Genomic DNA, 20,566 nt, shown 5'->3' on the forward strand with positions numbered 1-20,566 from the left:
TTTTTTTTTTTTTTTTTTTTTTTTTTTTTTTTTGCGGTACATGGGCCTCTCACTGTTGTGGCCTCTCCCGTTGCGGAGCACAGGCTCCAGATGCGCAGGCTCAGCAGCCATGGCTCACAGGCCCAGCCACTCCGTGGCATGTGGGATCCTCCTGGACTGGGGCACGAACCCGTGTCCCCTGCATCGGCAGGTGGACTCTCAGCCACTGCGCCACCAGGGAAGCCCCGCAGACAGATTCTTAACCACTGTGCCACCAGGGAAGCCCTGGATATGAATTAACAAGATTCATCTAATTGGCTCTGTGAAATCATGACAGTTTTTATTAATAAGGAGGATGTTTGGAAATTCAGACTTGACAACATTTATCACAGTGCTTTAAATTGTGCCATTGTTGTCTTTCTCCTTCTCTCTACTACACAGGGGCTCGAAAGGTCAGAGTGTGGAGCCGGGAGTTTGCTTTACAGTCAACCAGTGAGCCTGTGGCAGGACTGGGACCTGCTCTGGCTTGGAAGTGAGTGGGAGAAGAAACCTTGTAACTTCTTGCTAGAGATTTCTTGGTACTAGGGTGGGAGTGGTGGTACCTACTGGATGTAGGTGTTTATAAAACACAAAGAGATAATTACTATTTCTCATTTGGCTGTAAGCCTGTATCTTTCTTTTTTAGTTCCCTGAAGTCTGAATGTGGTTTGAATAGTAGATTCTGAGCTTCACAGACCTCATCATTCCAAGGCCCACACATTTTGTAGGTTATAGGCGGGGCCTACCTGAAGCCGCTGTGTAAAACAGAAAGTGGTGCTTCGAAGGGAAGTTGCAGTCTGTGAATTTCTGTGGGGCAGCAGAGCTTTGGTGAAAACGAGGAAAAGGGCTTCCTTTCTCTGCACAAACTCCCACACTAAGGGGACCTGTTTGCTGAGGAACACGCGGGCTGGATTTGGGCCCGATTCACCTGTTGGCCTAGTACCCTTGTGCACGTCACAACCTGCTTATGATATATGGCTGTCCTGATTATAGATAGAAGAAATATTTCCTGCCTCAGCATTGTTATAGGCAAAACCTAGGTCTCTAGGTTTTAGACATCTGTTTCCCACCAGTATTTGAGTGGCAGTTGGATGACAGAGAAAAGGGAGAAATGTATTTGAATTAAAACTCTAGAGACAAATACAAACAAGGTGGGGCGATCAAGGTGTTTTCAGTAGATTTAGAAGTCTTTAAAAATACCTACCTGAGCATGTAATATTGCTGAAGTCATATAATTGAAAGAGAAATAGTTTATGGTTTTATAGGACATTATACTGGGAATGGTTTAAATAATTTATTGGTTCTTTTAAAAAGTCACCCAAGTGCAGTCTCAATCTGTGAGTCTTTGTGGGCAAATAGAGCCCTTGTGCAAATCAGGAAAAGGCACTCTGTCCTCTGGGCAGATATAGTCCCACACTAGGATGACTGCTTGCCAGGAAACATGGGATTTAAAACTTCCTTGGATGGAGGCTTTTTGTTTTTGCTGAAAAAAGTGTTTCTCTGAATTTCATCTTGTTCTTAGCCAGCTGGATGAGCTTTTGGATGCTCTAACACTCTGGGTTTGCTTTAAGGCCCTCAGGCAGTTTGATTGCATCTACGCAAGATAAACCCAATCAGCAGGATGTTGTGTTTTTTGAGAAAAATGGACTTCTCCATGGACATTTTACACTTCCTTTCTTTAAAGATGAGGTTAAGGTAGGTGCCTGAGTTGTTTTACCATCAAATTTAGAGGACTTTGCACAGCTGTAGAGAAGAAGATTTGTATTTGATATGGGTATGTAAATAGAAGCCCCAGAGTAGACAGTAATAAAAATAGTGGCTTCCTATGACTGAATTTTTTTTTAGAAACCAAATTGTTTTTCCTAAGGAGATTTTGTAGAGAAGAAATAGCATTCCTTCCTCACCCTAGATAAAACACAGAAAGGAAATAGAAATGCCAGTTTTTATTGTTTATTTTGACAAAAGCATAATTCTTCCAGTGATAAAGATACTTGCCATTTTTAACATGTAAACAAGGAGGTTGTGTACCATTTGGATCTTCACTGGAGCGAAAACAAATCATGGTAATTTTTAATTATGTAAAAATTTTAATATATTAAAAGTTGAGAGAAGAGTTTAATGAACTCCTATGTACCTATTACTTACTTTCAACAGATATGTACCAGCATTTTGCAAAATTATTTTCATCTATTCTTCACTCTTTGCCCCGCCCCCTACACACACACTTTGTAAAAATTTCCTAGGGTTTTAATTTTAAAAATCATATTTTCAATATTCATTTCTCTAACAGTTGAGAACATTTTTCTTAATACAACCACAATTCCATTATGATACTTTACAAAATTAGTAATAATTCCTTAATATTATCTAATATCTAGTCCATATTCAAATATTCTTGATTGTCTAAAAATGTCACCTTCATTTGGTTAAGTATTTAAACATAATGCATTTTTTTGAAGTCCTCTACATATGATGACAGAGATTTTTTTAATAACTCCATAGGTTAGTAATTTACAGCTAGGGATCAACTCAAGTGTGGGATTATTTGACTTGTGAGAGCAGGGAATTCAGCTATCATAAAAATTTTGAGGTAAATATATAAAGGCCAGTGACAGGTCTTTTTTCCCTCCTAGGTTAATGACCTTCTCTGGAATGCAGATTCCACTGTGCTTGCAGTTTGGCTGGAAGACCTTCAGAGGGAAGAAAATTCCACTCTAAAAACCTATGGTAAGACAGCTCTAGTACCTCAGCCTCCTGCCCCATATAATGTAATTGAAAGTAGTAGGCCATGGAGTTTCCTTTATCCTTTTCACTTAGTCTTGTAATGGAATCAGAGATAACTGAGGGGCGTAGGTAGAGATGAGGGAGTGGTTAGCTTTTGGTGGGATGGATTTCAGTTATATATCAGGCAGGGTCTCTAGAGAAATAGAATCAGGGTAAGCTGGCTGGTTGGAAATTCAGTGAAGAGTTGATGTTGCAGTCTTGAGTCCAATATCTGTGGGACAGGCCCGCAGTCTGGAAACTCGGGCAAGATTCTCTGTTACAGTCTTGAGGCAAAATTCCGTTTTCCATGGGAGGCCTTAGTTTTTGCTCTTAGGCTCTATGAACTCTTTGGCTGAGATTTATCCACATTATGGAGGATAGTCTGCTGTACTTAAAGTCAGCTGATTATAAAGGTTAATGACATCCGCAGAATACCTTCCCAGCAACGTCTAGACTAGTGTTTGATCAAGCAACTAGACACCATAGCCTAGCCAAGTTGACATGTAAATTATCACAAGTCATCAGTGCTTTCTCTTCATGGATGGTACCACTGTAGCAAATAAAAATGCTAGCCAAAGGAATACTGTGGAAGTGAAAGAGAAATGAGATTAGATATAAGTAAGAATCTTCTATAGCTTTTAAATTGCAAATCAAATTGTAAATATGTATTTTTCAGTGTATATTTAATATGTGAAAGCATTAGAAAATAAAGATGCGAAGAAGAAGAGTTCTTCCGTAATTCTGTCACTCAGTAATAATCACTAAAGTTTCTTGTCTTCCAGATTTTATGTATACATCTCAGTAAAGCTATGATCTCATTTTTGTTAAATATGTAGGTATGATACCTGCAGTTTTGTAACTTGCTTTTACAGTGTGTCACAAACTTTCCATTTCAGATATCTGTCTGTGTCATTTTAAATTGCTGTATATTCATTTATGCTACAGTTTATTAAATCTTCGTTGTTAGACATTTAAAGTTTTGTAATTTTTCACTGTCATCAATAGCAGTGCACTGAACATTTTTTTCATAAATCTTTTCATTTGCTTGATTATTTTCTGAATGGCTTTCAAACTTTTTAATCAATAGAACTTTAACTGAAATGTTATTGAGAAGTTCATTCATTCATTTATTCATTCAACACAATAGTTCTCAACCCTGGCTGCAGCTTTAGGAAAAAAAAAAAAATGCTACCAATGTCTTATTTCAGAGCTGCTCTCAGTGTGTTATAATGGGGACTATACATCAGTATTAAATTTAAAAAAAAAAGCTTGCAGGTGATTTTTTTTTGTAAACACTGACATTTATTTACTTATTTTTAATTTTATTTATTTATTTATTTTTGGCTGTGTTGGGTCTTCGTTGCTGTGTGCGGACTGTCTCTAGTTGCGGCGAGTGGGGGCCACTCTTCCTTGTGCTGCGTGGGCTTCTCATTGCAGTAGCTTCTCTTGTTGTGGAGCACGGGCTCTAGGTGCACAGGCTTCAGTAGTTGTGGCGCATGGGCTTAGTTGTTCCGCGGCATGTGGGATCTTCCCAGACTAGGGCTCGAACCCATGTCCCCTGCATTGGCAGGCGGATTCTTAACCACTGTGCCACCAGGGAAGTCCCCAGGTGATTTTTTAATGTGTAGCCAGAGTTGAGAACCACTGATTAACCAGGTGTTAACGGCTGGCCCTGTGATATGCTCAGGATAAAAGTGCAGCTGCAAGAACAGCCACAGTGTCTGTCCTCACAGAGCATAAGCATGTAGTCTAACTTAACCCAGAGGTAGGTTGAAGTATAGTAGTAGCCTCGTTTGAGAACTAGGTTGGATTTGCTGTGATTGCTGAGTTAAGAATTAGTGATGAGGGAGATGTTTAAAGAAAAGAAATTCCTTAATATAATTAAAATCTTCATTTATGTGTGTCATCTGTTTAACAGAGGTTGGCTTTGACATGATTAGGTCTTTTTTTTCCAGCTTTATTGAGATATAATTGACATATAACATGTACATTCAGGAGCTACAATGTGATGATTTGATGCATGCATGTACTGTGAAATGTTTGCCACAGTAAGGTTGATTAACTCATCCTTCACTTCGCATAATTACCATTTTTGTTGTATGGTGAGAACTTTCTTTTGGCTGCGTTGGGTCTTCATTGCTGCGTGCGGGCTTTCTCTAGTTGTGGTGAGCAGGGGCTACTCTTCGGTGCGGTGCGCGGGCTTCTCATTGTGGTGGCTTCTCTTGTCACGGAGCACAGGCTCTAGAGCGCAGGCTCAGTAGTTGTGGCGCATGGGCTTAGTTGCTCCACTTGCCTCCATGCAAGCTTCAGTAGTTGTGGCACGCAGGCTCAGTAGTTGTGGCACATGGGCTCAGTAGTTGTGGCTCGTGGGCTCTAGAGCGCAGGCTCAGTCGTTGTGGCGCACGGGCTTAGTTGCTCCGTGGCATGTGGGATCGTCCCAGACCAGGGCTCGAACCCGTGTCCCCTGCATTGGCAGGCGGATTCTTAACCACTGCACCACCAGGGAAGCCCGGTGGGAACATTTTAAATCTACTCTTGTGGCAACTTTCAAGTATACAATACAGTATTGTTAACTGTAGTCACCATGCTATACATTAGATCTCTGGAACGTGTGACTGAAGGATTTGTACTCTTTGACCAACTTCTTCCTATTTCCTGCGCACTACAGGTTTTGGTCTTGTTCTTTTACGGGTAACTGCATGCTAATCTCTCTTGGACATAACTGCATGCAAAACACCTGGAAGAAAATAATAAGCGTCTTAAGCGTAATACAACATAGTGATGCTAGTCTAGTGCTCTTGGATTGAGTGTTTTAATACTTTTAATCTAATTGCCAAATTTTCTTCTTTCTAAGTCTTTATGAAAAAAAACAACTCACTAAAGCACTGTCCTATGGTAGGAGCCTTCCATCGTCATGATCATAAAGTTTGAAGGTAGAGGTAGAAATGAACACGTGTGCTTCTGACCTTATTGATGCTTAATATTTTATCCTCATGACAAACTATACTTTAACAATTATTGTTAATATTATTATCTTAATGAAGAGGCTGAGCAGAAAGGGTCATTTGAAAAAGAAAAGGGTGTCCTCATCCCTCTCTAGCAAGCGGTACGAAGTCTGGTCCTCAGACCCCTGCCTCTGATGGCCTCCTTTTCCTTTTCCCCTGCAGTTCAGCTCTGGACTGTTGGAAACTATCACTGGTATCTCAAGCAAAGCCTGCCCTTCAGCACCTGTGGGAAGAGCAAGATTGTGTCTCTGATGTGGGACCCGGTGACCCCATACCGGCTGCATGTTCTCTGTCAAGGCTGGCATTACCTCTGCTATGACTGGCACTGGACGACTGACCGGAGCTCAGGAGAGAATTTAAGTGACATGGCAAATGTGGCTGTTGTTGATGGAAGTAAGGAGCTGGAAAGTGTGTCCTTGGGCCCGCAGGGGGCCTGAGCCAGGAGCCTGCAGATGTGGTAGTTTGACTGAAACAGTGCAGGATTTTTATTTGATTGATTATTCTGGTTGTTTGGTTTGTTTTTACTTGTTTTGGTTTCGATTGAATGGGAACGCCCTTAGGTGAGTCGTGTACTCCCCTGAGAACCATGGTCTCTCCTCTCCCCCTGCCTCCCTCAACTCCCTTTTCTACTACAGCCATGGCCTTTACACATTTACTTGTCTGGGCTTTGAAGACATTGACGTTTCTGACCCTGGGTGGAGAGGAAGACAACAGTAGGCTTCTGGCGTTGGTGTGTCAGCCTTGTCTTTGTGCCCTGACATAGAGTTGCGTTGACCCTCACACCACTCCATTATGTTGCTTTATTTTTTGATATATATTTAATTTATATATATAATTTGCTTGCTAATTATATACCTTTCCAGTATCTTCAGTTCAAGTTACAGACATCTGCCTAGTACTCGGATTGGATTGGTGTTTTTTAATTAGGTTGAGGGTTTTTGTTTAGTGAGGGGAAAGAAACTAGGGAAAGTCAGTCTTTCCTGAATAGACAGTTTATTTATTGCTGATGACCTAAAGGAAAACTTGCTTCTAAGGTTGTAACGTGAGTTGATGTACTAATTTATGTTTTATGTAGTGATCACAGTACTGATTTTACAATCATATGTTCTATATAGAGGACTTAAGCACATATGCCTTATTACCAGATCCATGCACAGGGAAGTGCTTTAAGGATTTTGGTTTATTCTGGCTTGGTTGCAGGCCCAGGTTTAAAGCTAGAACTCTGACCTTTTGGCCTGCTTGCCCTAGTCCCTGGCACCTGAAACTCCAAGCCCCGAGATGGACTGCTATAGGCCTGGAGGTGACAATAGCCAGATTTAGACAGAGCTCTGACACTTACTTCCCTCCTCTACACTGTATTTAAGCTTATTCATGATAAAAACACCAACAGTTACTTTTAAGAATCGCTGTATATTTTCTACCACCATTATTTTCTACCACCATTATTAATATTTTCCACCATGGAAAATCCCATGGGAAAGATGGAGATGCAGATGGTAGAGCAGAGTGCATTTGCTTACATCTGGTACTGTGCTGTTCAGGTGCCTTGTTTTACGAATTGAACATTCATGTGTCTCATCCTCTTTCTCTCTCGCGTGCAGACAGGGTATTGGTGACAGTCTTCCGGCAGAGTGTGGTTCCACCTCCCATGTGCACCTACCGACTGCTGCTCCCACACCCTGTAAATCAAATCATGTTCTCGGCACACCCTAAAAAGAGCAATGACCTCGCTGTCCTCGATGCCAGTAACCAGATTTCTGTTTATAAATGTGGTATGTTTAAAAACTGTTATCAGGATGTTCTGAATCAAATCTACACGAAAGCAAATTACAGTTTGGTGTTGCATTAGCTCTAGGGCTTCCAAAAATTTTGAAGTTTATAATTAATATCATTCTTACTGTGATGTTTAATTGACTTGCAGGGTTTTTTCTGTGTTTGTGGGGGGGTGTTCAATCCTACTCTGGCTAATAAGAACAATTCCTTTTGCTTTGTTGAATTTGAAGGGTTAGTTATTTAAGAATAATTCTCAACCCTAGAAAGAACGTAGTATCTCATTACATCCTTAACATTGCCATTGCATATATTTTCAGTTGATCTCACAGCTTTTTAGGAGCTGTGTCAGAGGTGGAGTTTTTCCGTTTTATAGATAAGGGAACAGCATGCCGGAGGGTTTGCAGTCTGCTTGAGCAAGAAAGGACAAGGACCTCTACTTGGGTGTTTTAGCGTCTAATCTAGTTGTCTTTCCACAGTCCCATTGCTGCCAGTTTCTGGTTGCTTTCCTGATATACTTGAAGAACCTGAAATTTGTGAATTCTATGGTTGTATCGTAGGTTATACTGGCTCATGGCAGTGGTAGCCTTGTTTTCAAATAAGTTTTGAATTCTTAGCCTGAAAGGTAGGCAGAAATTTAATTTAAGAAAGAGGTTGAGATGTGGTTATTTTCTAGATTGCTTTATTTGTAAAGTGGATTACCTTCTAGAGCCCATTAAATGCAGAACCCCATATCCTTAGTATCAGGAAAAATGTTTGTAGTTTACTATGATAGTATTTGCATTTTTTTTTCCTAGGTGATAGTCCAAGCATAGACTCTACGGTGAAACTGGGAGCTGTGGGTGGAAATGGATTTAAAATTTCTCTTAGAACACCTCATCTGGACAAGAGCTACAAGTAGGTTGTTCTTAGTTGCCTTGGACCTCTGGGCACAGAAGCAGCCAGCATTTAGTCCTAAATTCAGCCAGCTGTTATTATCTTATCCTGTGCCTGTTGCTCAGTGGAACAAGAAGTAGATACAACACCTTGGTCCTGGTTTTACAGCCTGGTTGGAGAAGTCAGTTACCTATATATCTGAATATCATATATGCTGATGGGTGGCAATGGAGCATAAGTCTTAGGCTGACTTAGAACCCATTCCCCCAACATCCCTGGGGGGATTTTCAACAGGGAAAATCCCATGGGAAAGATGGAGATGCAGATGGTAGAGCAGAGTGCATTTGCTTACACAAATGAGGATATGTACATTGTTAATGTGCGGCTGACCTAATGCAGTCTCTAGTTTGTCTCATCCTACAATGCAGAACTTTTGGTTGCTGTGTTTTGAGGCTCTCATGTTGCAAATCAGAATGCATTTTCCTATTGAAACAGTACTACAAACAGTTGGATATAATTGAATACCTCAGGTGCACTATAGGCATTGTAAAATGACCCAGAAGCCAAATTATTAATTATAAGTCCATTTCTGTGAGAACCCAGAATTTGATTGTGTTCTATTTAATAAGCCCATGTTCTTAACTAACGCAGTACTTTGTCTCCTGGGTGCATTTATTTCTAAATTAATGGGAATAATGAGCAAATAACTGAATATAATAAAATGTTTCTTAAATGCCAATATATGCAATATATTTAATGAATATATTTCCTACCTGTGTATGATTTGGGAGCTGTCTATATAATGCTTAGTAGTTTTTCAAAGAGCATGTACATGGATTATTTCATTTCACAGACTTGAAAGTTTAGAGGACAGATATAAGGCAAACTAGAAAGCATGCGGAAATTGAGAATATAGTTTCATTTTTTAAAAAATTGTGAGAAGGATAGCTCTAAGTCATTTAGAGAAGATTTCATGAAGGGCATAAATAACTTACCTTGAACCTTGAAAAAGAGATAGGTTTAGGATTGCCAAAGGATTGAGAATGTTAAGTGTGGTGGACAGAAGAGTGTCAGTGAGAACCCGAGGCAGGAATGCTCCTGCGTGGGGCTGAATGCAGTGAAGAGACTGAGTCCAGGGAGAGCTGGTTGAGTAGGAAGATCAGACTAGTGACTCAGCTTCAGTGGGTGCTGAGGACCTGCTGCTTGAGCTGAAAGGCAGGAAGGAGCCATTGTGAGTTCCCGCGTGAAGTAGTAAAAACAGGCCCTCCTCCAGTGTCTGAATGCTACAGGAGGAAGGCATTAGCGGCAAAGAAGTCATCTCCCAAACAAATTAGTCATTTTGATACGAGATGCTTAGGATCCGTTCAGCTGAGGCCTAAATATCTTCTGGAGCCTGGTTTGAATGCTGGTGAATGGTAACAACGGAAGACGGCTGGGGTTTATTGGTGTAGGGCCTGGGGCAGTCAGTTTTTCTTGTGTAGTCAGTTTCTTGAAATGTTCTCTTCAAATCTAAAGATCTCAGAGTATAAGATACTTAATTTTAAATACTAGAAAAATGTATTCTTAAGCCAGGCAAGCATTATTTTTGGATTTTCTGGTATTGGGCATTACCTCAGGTTTTGTCCCTCCAAATAATTAGGAGTTGACTATATATAAAATGGTTCATCCTTCATTCAGGAAAATCTCGGTGATGTTAAAGTTTTATTCATGTTTTGAAAATTCTTCGATGTTTAAAACAGAATTCAGTTTGAGAACAGTGAAGATGAAGAAGTAAACCCACTGAAGCTTGGCCTTCTCACCTGGGTTCAGGAAGACGTTTTCCTGGCTGTGAGCCACAGTCAGTCCAGCCCACAGTCTGTCATTCACCATCTGACTGTGGCCCCTTCTGCGATGGATGACGAGCAGGGACAGCTCAACATTAGGTATTCCAACAATTCGCTGTATTCCATGTGTTAATAAGCAGATAGAGTTAGGCTTCTTTTATGAGCATGGGACTTTTTTTTTTTTTACTTCCAGTGAGCAGGGTTGAGGGGCAGTGGCTTCCTTTTTAGACATACTTAGCAAGAGGGTTAAGTCTAGTTTTTAGTCATGTCAAAATATAGACTAAAATACATCAAGAAGTGGTGAAAAATAGCACAAATGCCAAGAGATGAGGCAAAACATTTTTAAGGTGTGTTAAAAATTTTCATTCACCTTATATTCCAGCAGAGTAATTATTAGCCTATGAGAATTAGCCACTCTAATTACCCTTGTTAGTTATTAAAATCGACTATGAGATCTATATATATGCACTTCATTTTGATTTAGTGACTTCAAAATACTTCTTCCAGCCTCCTATACATTTTGTTTGGCACTTGATTGCATTTATTACTAGAAAGCCTCTTCTGTTTTTCTTTGCTAAAATTTCATAGCTCCCTGGCCCTGAGTTTCATTTTGATTCCCGACTGCATCTTTGTCACGTAACAGGTTTCATTAATGAATGTTGTTTTCTGTATCGCAAGCCCTGTTGTGCACCAGATAGCGTTGTGTGGACAGCTCCAAGAAATCCTCAGGTTTCCAAAACTCGGCACCTTCGGCATACATTGATAGTAATCCCCAGATTCACATGTAATTAAAGTTCTGCTGGTTAGGTTTAAATTCTGAAAACCGTTGTTGCAAAATTAGGAACCTTTCTTTATTGTATACATGAAGTATATTCCAAATGCAGTCATTAACTTCTAATCTTTGAATGTTACTGCTTCATATTTTTAAAAAAATATTTATTTATGATTTATTTTGGCTGCGCCAGGTCTTAGTTGTGGCACGCAGGATCTTTTTTAGTTGCGTCATGTGGGATCTAGTTCCCCAACCAGGGATCCAACCCGGGCTCCCTGCATTGGGAGCATGGAGTCTTAACCGCTGGCCCCCCAGGGAAGTCCCAGTAATGCTTCACATTTTTAAAGGTTTTGTGCATATGTCTGGATGCAGAATATGTTCTAGCTGCATGCAGACTTAACAGGGGCTTCCTTTGGAAAACAGAGCAATTTACATTAGAAATGCCTAAATTATGCATGTTTCTACTACTAAAAATTTGAAATTTTTTATCATTATCTTGTAGAAGGTAAATGCGGTCATCTCATTTGCTATAAAGGAAGTGAGAAGTCATTTAAAATATATTTCTGCTGCTTTGACTTTTGTTTCTCAAAAAAGACTATTTTATTCATACAAAATGTTAATGTCTTTGACAAATATATAGTCCCCCAATTAGCTTATACCTTACATTTACTATAGCTTGTGCTTTGTAAAAGGTACCCTTTTAAGTGCTTTTCCTATATTAACTCACTTATTTCTCACAACACCTCTCTGAAGTATGTACTGTTGGCGCCCTCATTTGACAGCTGAGACAGCTGAGGCACAGAGCAGTTTAAGTAACTTGCCTGAGATAACGCAGGTGGAGCCAGGATCCAGTCCCAGCCATTGCACCTCCAGAGTCTATTCCTTTAACTTCTCAGATAACTTATCCTCCCCAAATTTGTGGCATCTTGGGGTTTTTGTAGATTTGTTTAAAACTCTTTGAATAAATGTTAGCATTGGCACCATTTGCTTTTATCATACCTCTTCCACTTCCTTTAAGACATGTCTACTCTTGGTTCATTGACTCAGGAAAAAATATAATGGCAATAACAGATTCCTCTCTTCCCATTAAGGGAGACCCACAGATTTCTATGAATGAATATAATAGCAATATAGGTATTAAGCGTGCTTACTTTCCCACAGATTCACTGCTTTATTTAATGCAATAAATTGAAATAAGTTGCAATAAGTTATATAAAGTTGCTGCCAGAATAGGAGTGATGACCTCACAATGTAGACACCTACTTACTGACATTGTGGAAAATGTCATGTGACAGGTAATTGCTTTACCTGGGCTTGCGCTTGCAATAGTTTATCTATTAGTGTGTATATACATATGTGTGTGCATTTATTATGTTTATGTTATATTGAAATAGGCAGTGCAGCACCAAAGGAAAATTGCTTCTTTTTCTGTTTTGCAAAATCAATGAAATGTCACTACTTTTGAGAAAAACAGTCTGTTCGCACCTCCTTCACTTCCTTTGTTTTTTATTTTACTCTTGTCAGTTCATCTGTGACAGTGGATGGGGTCATAATCAGTCTGTGTTGCAACTCCAAGACCAAGTCAGTAGCACTGCAGGTGGCTGGTGGTCAGATACTTAAGTACCTTTGGGGTGAGTATCAAAATGTTAGGAAAGCGGGGGGCTTCCCTGGTGGCGCAGTGGTTGAGAGTCCGCCTGCCAATGTAGGGGATGCGGGTACGTGCCCTGGTCCGGGAGGATCCCACATGCCGCAGAGCAGCTGGGCCCGTGAGCCATGGCCGCTGAGCCTGCGCGTCTGGAGCCTATGCTCCACGGTGGGAGGGGCCACAGCAGTGAGAGGCCCGCGTACCAAAAAAAAAAAAAGGAAAGCATGTTTATGACTTACGTAGATATTTAATTCTTGAGTACATATACTTGTATCTTATCAGTGTTGCCGTGATTATTAGGTCTTTTAACTACCCTGAAAAACCCTAATCTATAGAGTAGAATTAGCTGGTGTGTTCTCCCTGTATTTTCTCTTGTAATGAACTGGAGTACTTTACTGAGTTTCCAAAACACATTTGGAAAGTGATTTAAATTGCATGTTAAGTATTTTAGCAAGTATTAATGTAACAGTTTTTTTTTTTACAAAGAGCGGATCAGCTCTTGGTAAACCTCATCTGCCAATCCTGCAGAATCACCCTCTCTGGCTGTTGAACCATGGAAGAACCCTGGTGGATTTCCTGTTCGATTTCCTTATCCGTGCACACAGACCGAACTGGCCATGGTTGGAGGAGAGGTAAGTAAACACAGGCAGAAAAACTTACCACTTAGAGCAGTGACCCAGGAACTGATAGCATTAAGTAGAAAGAGTGTGTACTTTGGAGGTGGACCTGAGTGTCCACTAAATCTCAAGGCAACAATGAGAAGTTACTCACTCTCAACAATGAGAAGTTTCCTGAGCCTCAGCCTCTCAATCTCTGAAATGGGATTAAGAGATTGCATGTAGTAGTTAGTTGATTCCTTTCCTTGGAAGTATAAATTCAAAAATAGAAAAATGCAATTGGCAGACTTTTATCCCCATTTGTACAAAACATTCAAAGTTAGTTTATAAGTAACTTTTGGGGACAACAGAAATGTAATCTTGAAACTAGTATTCAGTAGGTTATCATTCATCAAATATTAGAATGCCTATAATTGTGGCCGGTGGTAGATACAGTGGTTACAAAACCAAACAGCTGACTAGTTCCTGCCCTTCTGGAATTTTTAATCTATCAATACGGGTATGGCTGTCCCTTCTGATAGAATGAAGTAAATGAGCAGGGTGTAATGGTAGAGAATAGAGAAGTGTTTGAGGCTAGTTAGAGGATGGTAGCTGTGAGGATGGGGAGACCAACTTTTGGTGGTCTGGGAAAGCCTCTAGGAGGTGGTGGTGTGTGTGCTGAGATGTGAAGAAAAAGAAAGCTCTATCTCTAAGAAAGGGAGAGTTCCAGGGAGGAGGAACTATCCATACTGTGAGCTTAGAAGAGCTCAGCTTACTCAAGGAACCTAACGGAAGCAATGGCTAGTCCTTAGTGATAGGCCATGGGAAGGAGTGTGGCTTTGCTCATTTAACATAGATTGAAAATTGATGATTGTAATCAGGGAGTAGTGTGATGTGCTTCATGGTTTGAAAGGTTATCCTGGCTGCCCAGTAGAGAGTAGGTTGAAAGGGAGGAGAGTGGAAGTGGCTGTGAGTGGAGGCAGTGAGGGGCCAAAAGGTGATACGTTTGAGACATGCGTAGGAGATGGAAACGGCGGGGCTTGCTGATGCACTGGATGGCGTCATAGCACACTCTGCACTGGACCAACCACATCTTAGGCATCTTCAGTCCCCGTTACAAGGACCTAGATGTGAAATCATAGGGCAATGGAACCATGTAATAGAAAAGTTTGGTTTAACTAGTTTGGTTAGAGTTGTTTGTAATTTCATATTTCATTTCTTTGCAGGAATGTGTCCTCGGTCTGACTGATAGATGTCGCTTTTTCATCAATGGCACTGAGGTATCAAGGCTTGTTCTGATACTGGATCTTTTTCAGTCTTGGCTCCAAGTAATATAGCTAACTCTCCCCTTTGCCTCCCTGACCTTTTGTAGGTTGCTTCAAATATCACATCATTTGCAGTATATGATGAGTTTTTATTGTTGACAACTCATTCCCATACTTGCCAGTGTTTTTGCCTGAGAGATGCATCATTGAAAAGTAAGTTTTCAGTGTATAAAATAGAAAATAGTCCCTGTTCTAATAAGTTCTTAAGTCTTGATGACTTAAGATTGTTGCATACTTTGGCTTTTTATCATGGAGTCCTAGACTGGAGAAAACTTTTCAAGTTCATTTACTTAGCCCCTAATCTCAACATGATATCTCAGTTGAATCACTCCACATCACTTAGCAAAGAGAAGGAGGTCCTTCCTTAAGCAGCACATCCTAAGGTAAACAAACAATTTTCAGGAAATTTTTTAATATAACTAATATTTTACTTTGAATTACCATGTAGGCACCAAACTGGCAATATGCTCAATCTTCTTTGTAATCTTCCTTTTCTCACTGTGGCAACCCTCCATTGTATATCTGAAGGACTCCATCTCATGGCTCGTAGGAAATCGGCTGCATTTTTTTCTGTGTTCCACGTCCCCCCACCCAGCGTGAATGTGTGCGCATGCACACAATTTTCTTATAAAAAAAAAAAAGCCCACTTATTTTCTTTGCTTCTATTGATAACTTGGAAACAGGGAATCTTTCACTGATACGATCGTAGCTTTATCAGTACACTAAGACAGAGAGAAGGTGCCCAGTCCTCCCTGTGTTTTCCATATCAGTTGAGACGTTGTGTATGGGCATGTGCATGAGGGCTCTGTGAGAGAGCACAAAATTCTGGGATAAGGTTGTTTATCAGAGGGGCTAATGGTCTTGAGGCTGAGTAAGAGAGCAGTACGGCTTAGTTGTTAATTGCTTCCTTCTACTTTGGATAACGTGCAGTTTCAGCTGCGGTTAGTGGAGAGTGGCTTGTCCTGACAGTGATTCTTAAGGCTTAGCCTATGGTGTCTTTAGCATTACAGGCAGGTCTGAGCAGCAGCCATGTGTCTAATGGGGAATCTCTGCGGAAGGTGGAGAGGGGTTCACGCATTGTCACTGTTGTGCCCCAGGACACAAAGCTTATATTACAGGTAAGCTGATTTTTCAGGCTATGTTTCTGATAGTCATTTGACAGTAAATACCAAACAGAATTCTTGTGGATTATATTTTAAGCTGTCTTATCATTTGTGTTAAGTTATTATAAGCCTTTCTTTGCTAAGTTCTCTGTTAGCTTTATACAAAGGAGTGTTAATACAGGTTCTGCCCCGTAAGGCTAAGAGGGAAACTTCTCTTAAAAGTCAAAATAAATTTTGAGCATAACTAAATTTTGCCAAAGATATGCTCATTTTACAGTGTTGTGTTAGTTCTCTAAGAGGTAAAATTGTATATCCTGGGTATTTAATTTTTTTCTATTTAGTTAAAAATGTTATTGATTTGATTTATTTATTTTAAGATGCCAAGGGGAAACTTAGAAGTTGTTCATCATCGAGCCCTGGTTTTAGCTCAAATTCGGAAGTGGTTGGACAAGTAAGTACCATGTATATGAGTAGTTAGCTTATTGTTATGACTTATGTGTGAAGACAGCAAGTATTTCATTAAGATTTTTAAAACTTAAAAGTCTAAATCTTTCATTACATATATCTTCAATCAGGTTCTCAGAGGCTCTCTTTTTTTCACACTTTGATTCTTATATGGTGTAATAAACATTCCTAGCAGAAGGAATCATGAGGCTCATTGTACGAAACAGGGCTTCCTAGCCTAAGGGGAACGATATAGGCTTTAGATGGCCTATGAACCTGGGGAATTTTTGCACCATCCTGTGTCTATGTGTATTTCTCTTGGTAGAAGGCCCAAGGCTTTCAGCAGACTTATAAAAAGGCCTGTGACCCAAAAATGCCTGAGCCACTGTTGTGAAGGAAATGATCCATTGTTTGAATCTCTGAATTTGGGGGAAACTTTATATTGGAAAGATGTTTACTAACATTTTATTAAAAAAGAAAGTAGCTCTAAGTTCCATAATGATTTTCTTGTGTGCGTGTGTGTGGATATAGTCCTCAACCGGCCATGATGACTAAATCACACCTTTTAGGATGGTAAATGAATCTGGTCCCTGATTTTTTTCATTCTATGATTTCAGAGAAGAATTCCAGTAGTAGTTGGGCTATAGTCTTAATTTTAACTGGTTTATATCATTATGAAAATATGCTGAGTCCAGGGAGCTTACTTTTTGTGAAATGCCCTCTCTGTCCATTTTCTGTCTCTTCACAGACTAATGTTTAAAGAAGCATTTGAATGCATGAGAAAACTGAGAATTAATCTCAATCTGATTCATGATCATAACCCTAAGGTAACATTCTAAATCTGATATTTATCATAGCTTACCTTAGACTTGAACTAAGATGATATGAACTAAAATGTTTTACCTTTTTTTATTCTTTTCTTGGGTAGGTGTTTCTTGAAAATGTGGAAACCTTCATAAGACAGATAGATTCTGTAAATCATATTAATCTGTTTTTCACAGAATTGAAGTAAGTATTTTGAATAATTCATGAGTATCACATGCATAATTTTCTCTCTTCTGGTTAAGGAAATCAGACAGATAAATAGAGGAGAAAAATTACTTTTCAATATAATTTTTTTAATCTCTAACTCTTAGATGCCACATGTACTGGATTTTCAATCTTTTCCCTTTTTAAAACTAAGACTTTAAAAGATGTCATTTAGAATTATTATTTGACTTTAATTTTAGGTGTACATAAAAAACTATTAATTGAAATAAATGGTGTCTTTTTCTGCAATGACTTTTTTCTAACTTTCTATTTTTTTCTAACTTTTTAATGAAAAATTTTAAACATATAGAAAAGTTGAGAAAATTGTCCAGTGAGCATCCTGTACCAACACCTAGATTCTACAGTTCATATTTTCCTGTATTTGCTTTATCACTATTTCCCATGTGTCCATCCACCATTCTTTTTTTTTTTTCCTAATGCACTTTTTAAAAAAATTAATTTATTTTTGCCTGCATTGGGTCTTCGTTGCTGCGTGTGGGCTTTCTCTAGTTGTGGTGAGCGGGGGCTACTCTTCGTTGTGGTGCACAGGCTTCTCATTGCGGTGGCTTCTCTTGTTGCAGAGCACAGGCTCTAGGCACGCAGGCTTCAGTAGTTGCGGCATGTGGGCTCAGTAGTTGTGGCTCACGGGCTAGAGAGCGCAGGCTAAGTAGTTGTGGCGCACGGGCTTAGTTGCTCCGTGGCATGTGGGATCTTCTCAGACCAGGGCTCAAACCTGTGTCCCCTGCATTAGCAGGCGGACTGTTAACCACTGCGCCACCAGGGAAGTCCCCACCCTTCATCTTTACTTTAGACAAATTTCGAGGTAATTACAGGCATCAGTCCACTTTACCTGTCAGTACTTCACCTTGCATAACATTAACTAGAGCATATTCTTTGTGTACGGGGTCCCCCCGCATGTCAAATTTATATATAATGAAATGCACAGATTATAAGTGTACCATTCACTGAGTTTTGACAAAGGTATACTTCCATGTAACCTTGACCCCTATCAAGATAGAGAACATTTCCTTCATCTCAGAAAGTTCCCCCAAATCCCTTCTCATTTATTCTTTGTCTGCACCCTCTTGGCAACTGCTTTTTTGAGTTTTTCACTGTAGATCAGTTTTGCCTGTTCAAGAACTTTATATAAATGAATCATATAGTATACTGTCTTGAGATTCATCCATATTTTTGCATGTATCACTAGTTTATTCCTTTTTATTGCTGAGTAGTATGCCATAGTGTAAACATACTGCAGTTTATTTCTTCATTCTCCTGTGGGTGGACAGCTGGACTGTACCCAGTTTGGGGCTATATGAATGTAACATCTGTAAACATTAACATACAAGTCTTCTGTGGACATGTTTCCATTTTCTCAGCAAATTTTTCCATTTTTCACCATATATGAATATTTTTAAAATTAAACTGTCTTCCAAAAGCCATTTTTTATTTATTATCTCATCGGCACTCCAACATATATGTTAGTAGTTTGATAGCTAGGACATGTGTTCAGTTAGTGACCTTGTAATACACACTTGTTCTCAGGGAAGAAGATGTTACAAAAACCATGTACCCTCCTCCAGTTACCAGCACTGTCCAGCTGTCCAGCGATCCTGATGGGAAAAAAGTAGACCTTATCTGCGATGCTATGAGAGCAGCCATGGAGAACATAAATCCTCACAAGTACGTGTGCTGTCGTTAGTTGGCATCTTTTGAGTAACAGAAGTGTGTAGTTGTTTCTCTTCAGCTTGCTCATCTTTCTTATTCTGGTGTACTTCACTTATTACTTCAGGTACTGCCTATCAATACTCACCTCTCACGTGAAAAAAACCACCCCAGAACTGGAAATTGTGCTGCAGAAGGTACACGAGCTTCAAGGTAGAGACATGCTGACAGAGTGTGTGTATCGGGGCCTCGACTGACATCGGGTCTTTGGTCTTCTGGAGATCACACTGACAGGACCAGGGTCACATCACTGATTTGGCGTGTGGCTTTTTCGTCTCCATTTTAAAACCTGGGTCCATTTCTTTGAATGCTGCCCTATAAAGCTTGTACAAGAGTCAGGGCTTCCCTGGTGGTGCAGTGGTTGAGAGTCCACCTGCCGGTGCAGGGGACGCAGGTTCGTGCCCCGGTCTGGGAAGATCCCACATGCCGTGGAGCGGCTGGGCCCGTGAGCCATGGCCGCTGAGCCTGTGTGTCCGGAGCCCGTGCTCCGCAACGGGAGAGGCCACAACAGTGAGAGGCCCGCGTACCACAAAAAAAAAAAAAAAAAAAAAAGAGTCAAAAGAATATATTCATCTGGTGTCCAGTTCTGCCAGGAAAACGTATTACTTTGTCTTTTTGGTTATGTTGCTAGGTGTGTGGGTTTTTTCCCCAAATGGTTTTGTTCTGTTTTGTTTTCTTACACGCTGATAGGAAGTGCTGCACCTGTTCCTGATGCTGTGAGTGCTGAAGAGGCCCTGAAGTATTTGCTGCTTCTTGTAGATGTTAATGAATTATATGATCATTCTCTTGGGACCTATAACTTTGATTTGGTCCTCATGGTAGCTGAGAAGTCACAGAAGGTATGTGGAGTTACTACTTAGACATACTTCTCATTTTTGTTTATGCGAACATGGTAGTATGAAACAGTGCTCCTGACACTGCAGTGTTTGGTCTGATGTTAAGGCTGTGAGGACAGGCCTCGAGGCAGAACTGTTAGTCTCCAGGACCCATACTTCCAAGCTCATTCTCTGTCGCTGTTCTGGGCTTACCAAAGTGTTTTGATTGCTAGGTTGAGCAATCGAAATAAAATTACTGGGTTATTTTTAAGCTTATAGGCATTAAGTGTGAACAAATTCTTCTCTTATAAAGGAAATATAACAAATGATTCATATTCCAGTCGAGTTCTGTCATGTAGCTTCTTTTACCAGTGCAAATTGGGAACCTGGACAATATGCCCATATGTTAAGGCATTTTTACCAAAAGTGGTTTTATGTAGTTTGGTTTTATATATAATTAATATATGAATACACTACATATTTTAAAAATGATGTAGCTTTCGTTTCATGCTATAATTATTATATGTTTATTTTTATAAGTAATATAAACACGAGCAATAAAATTGTCCTTTAAAAAATTTTTTTTTAATTTTTAGGATCCCAAAGAATACCTTCCATTTCTAAATACACTTAAGAAAATGGAAGTGAATTATCAGCGGTTCACTATAGACAAATATTTGAAACGGTATGAAAAAGCCATTGGCCACCTCAGCAAATGTGGTAAGTGTGAGGGTTAGTATGTTTATTTCTGCTTCAAATATTCTTTGGAACTAGGGAGGGTATAAATTGCAATCAAATGTTAGTTTAGACAGACAGATTTCAATTTCCACACCTCAAAATGTTAACAATTACGTACG

The 20,566-nt window shown here is 39.8% G+C and overlaps 1 protein-coding gene across 4 annotated transcripts in view; it reads left to right on the top strand.

The window, feature by feature from the left end:
• Positions 1-20,556, top strand: part of LOC114899145 (elongator complex protein 1) — a 34,396-nt gene extending 13,840 nt beyond the window's left edge. For all 4 annotated transcript variants that reach the window (XM_029229802.1, XM_029229641.1, XM_029229717.1 and 1 more), the window contains 19 exons: positions 421-511; positions 1,590-1,713; positions 2,652-2,745; positions 5,949-6,179; positions 7,388-7,558; positions 8,354-8,453; positions 10,172-10,354; positions 12,552-12,658; positions 13,201-13,304; positions 14,495-14,548; positions 14,641-14,746; positions 15,596-15,711; positions 16,074-16,147; positions 16,889-16,967; positions 17,069-17,148; positions 18,715-18,852; positions 18,962-19,047; positions 19,585-19,733; positions 20,306-20,556. In XM_029229802.1, coding sequence (XP_029085635.1) covers positions 421-511; positions 1,590-1,713; positions 2,652-2,745; positions 5,949-6,179; positions 7,388-7,558; positions 8,354-8,453; positions 10,172-10,354; positions 12,552-12,658; positions 13,201-13,304; positions 14,495-14,548; positions 14,641-14,746; positions 15,596-15,711; positions 16,074-16,147; positions 16,889-16,967; positions 17,069-17,148; positions 18,715-18,852; positions 18,962-19,047; positions 19,585-19,733; positions 20,306-20,446 — 2,228 coding nt within the window. In that variant the 3' untranslated portion in view covers positions 20,447-20,556. The remainder of the gene's footprint in view (positions 1-420; positions 512-1,589; positions 1,714-2,651; positions 2,746-5,948; positions 6,180-7,387; positions 7,559-8,353; positions 8,454-10,171; positions 10,355-12,551; positions 12,659-13,200; positions 13,305-14,494; positions 14,549-14,640; positions 14,747-15,595; positions 15,712-16,073; positions 16,148-16,888; positions 16,968-17,068; positions 17,149-18,714; positions 18,853-18,961; positions 19,048-19,584; positions 19,734-20,305) is intronic.
• The last annotated feature ends 10 nt before the right edge of the window (positions 20,557-20,566 follow it).

Source organism: Monodon monoceros, unplaced genomic scaffold (genome assembly GCF_005190385.1).
Source record: "Monodon monoceros isolate NGI ecotype Baffin Bay Population unplaced genomic scaffold, NGI_Narwhal_1 Contig2912_ctg1, whole genome shotgun sequence".
NCBI classification, from domain to species: domain Eukaryota; kingdom Metazoa; phylum Chordata; class Mammalia; order Artiodactyla; family Monodontidae; genus Monodon; species Monodon monoceros.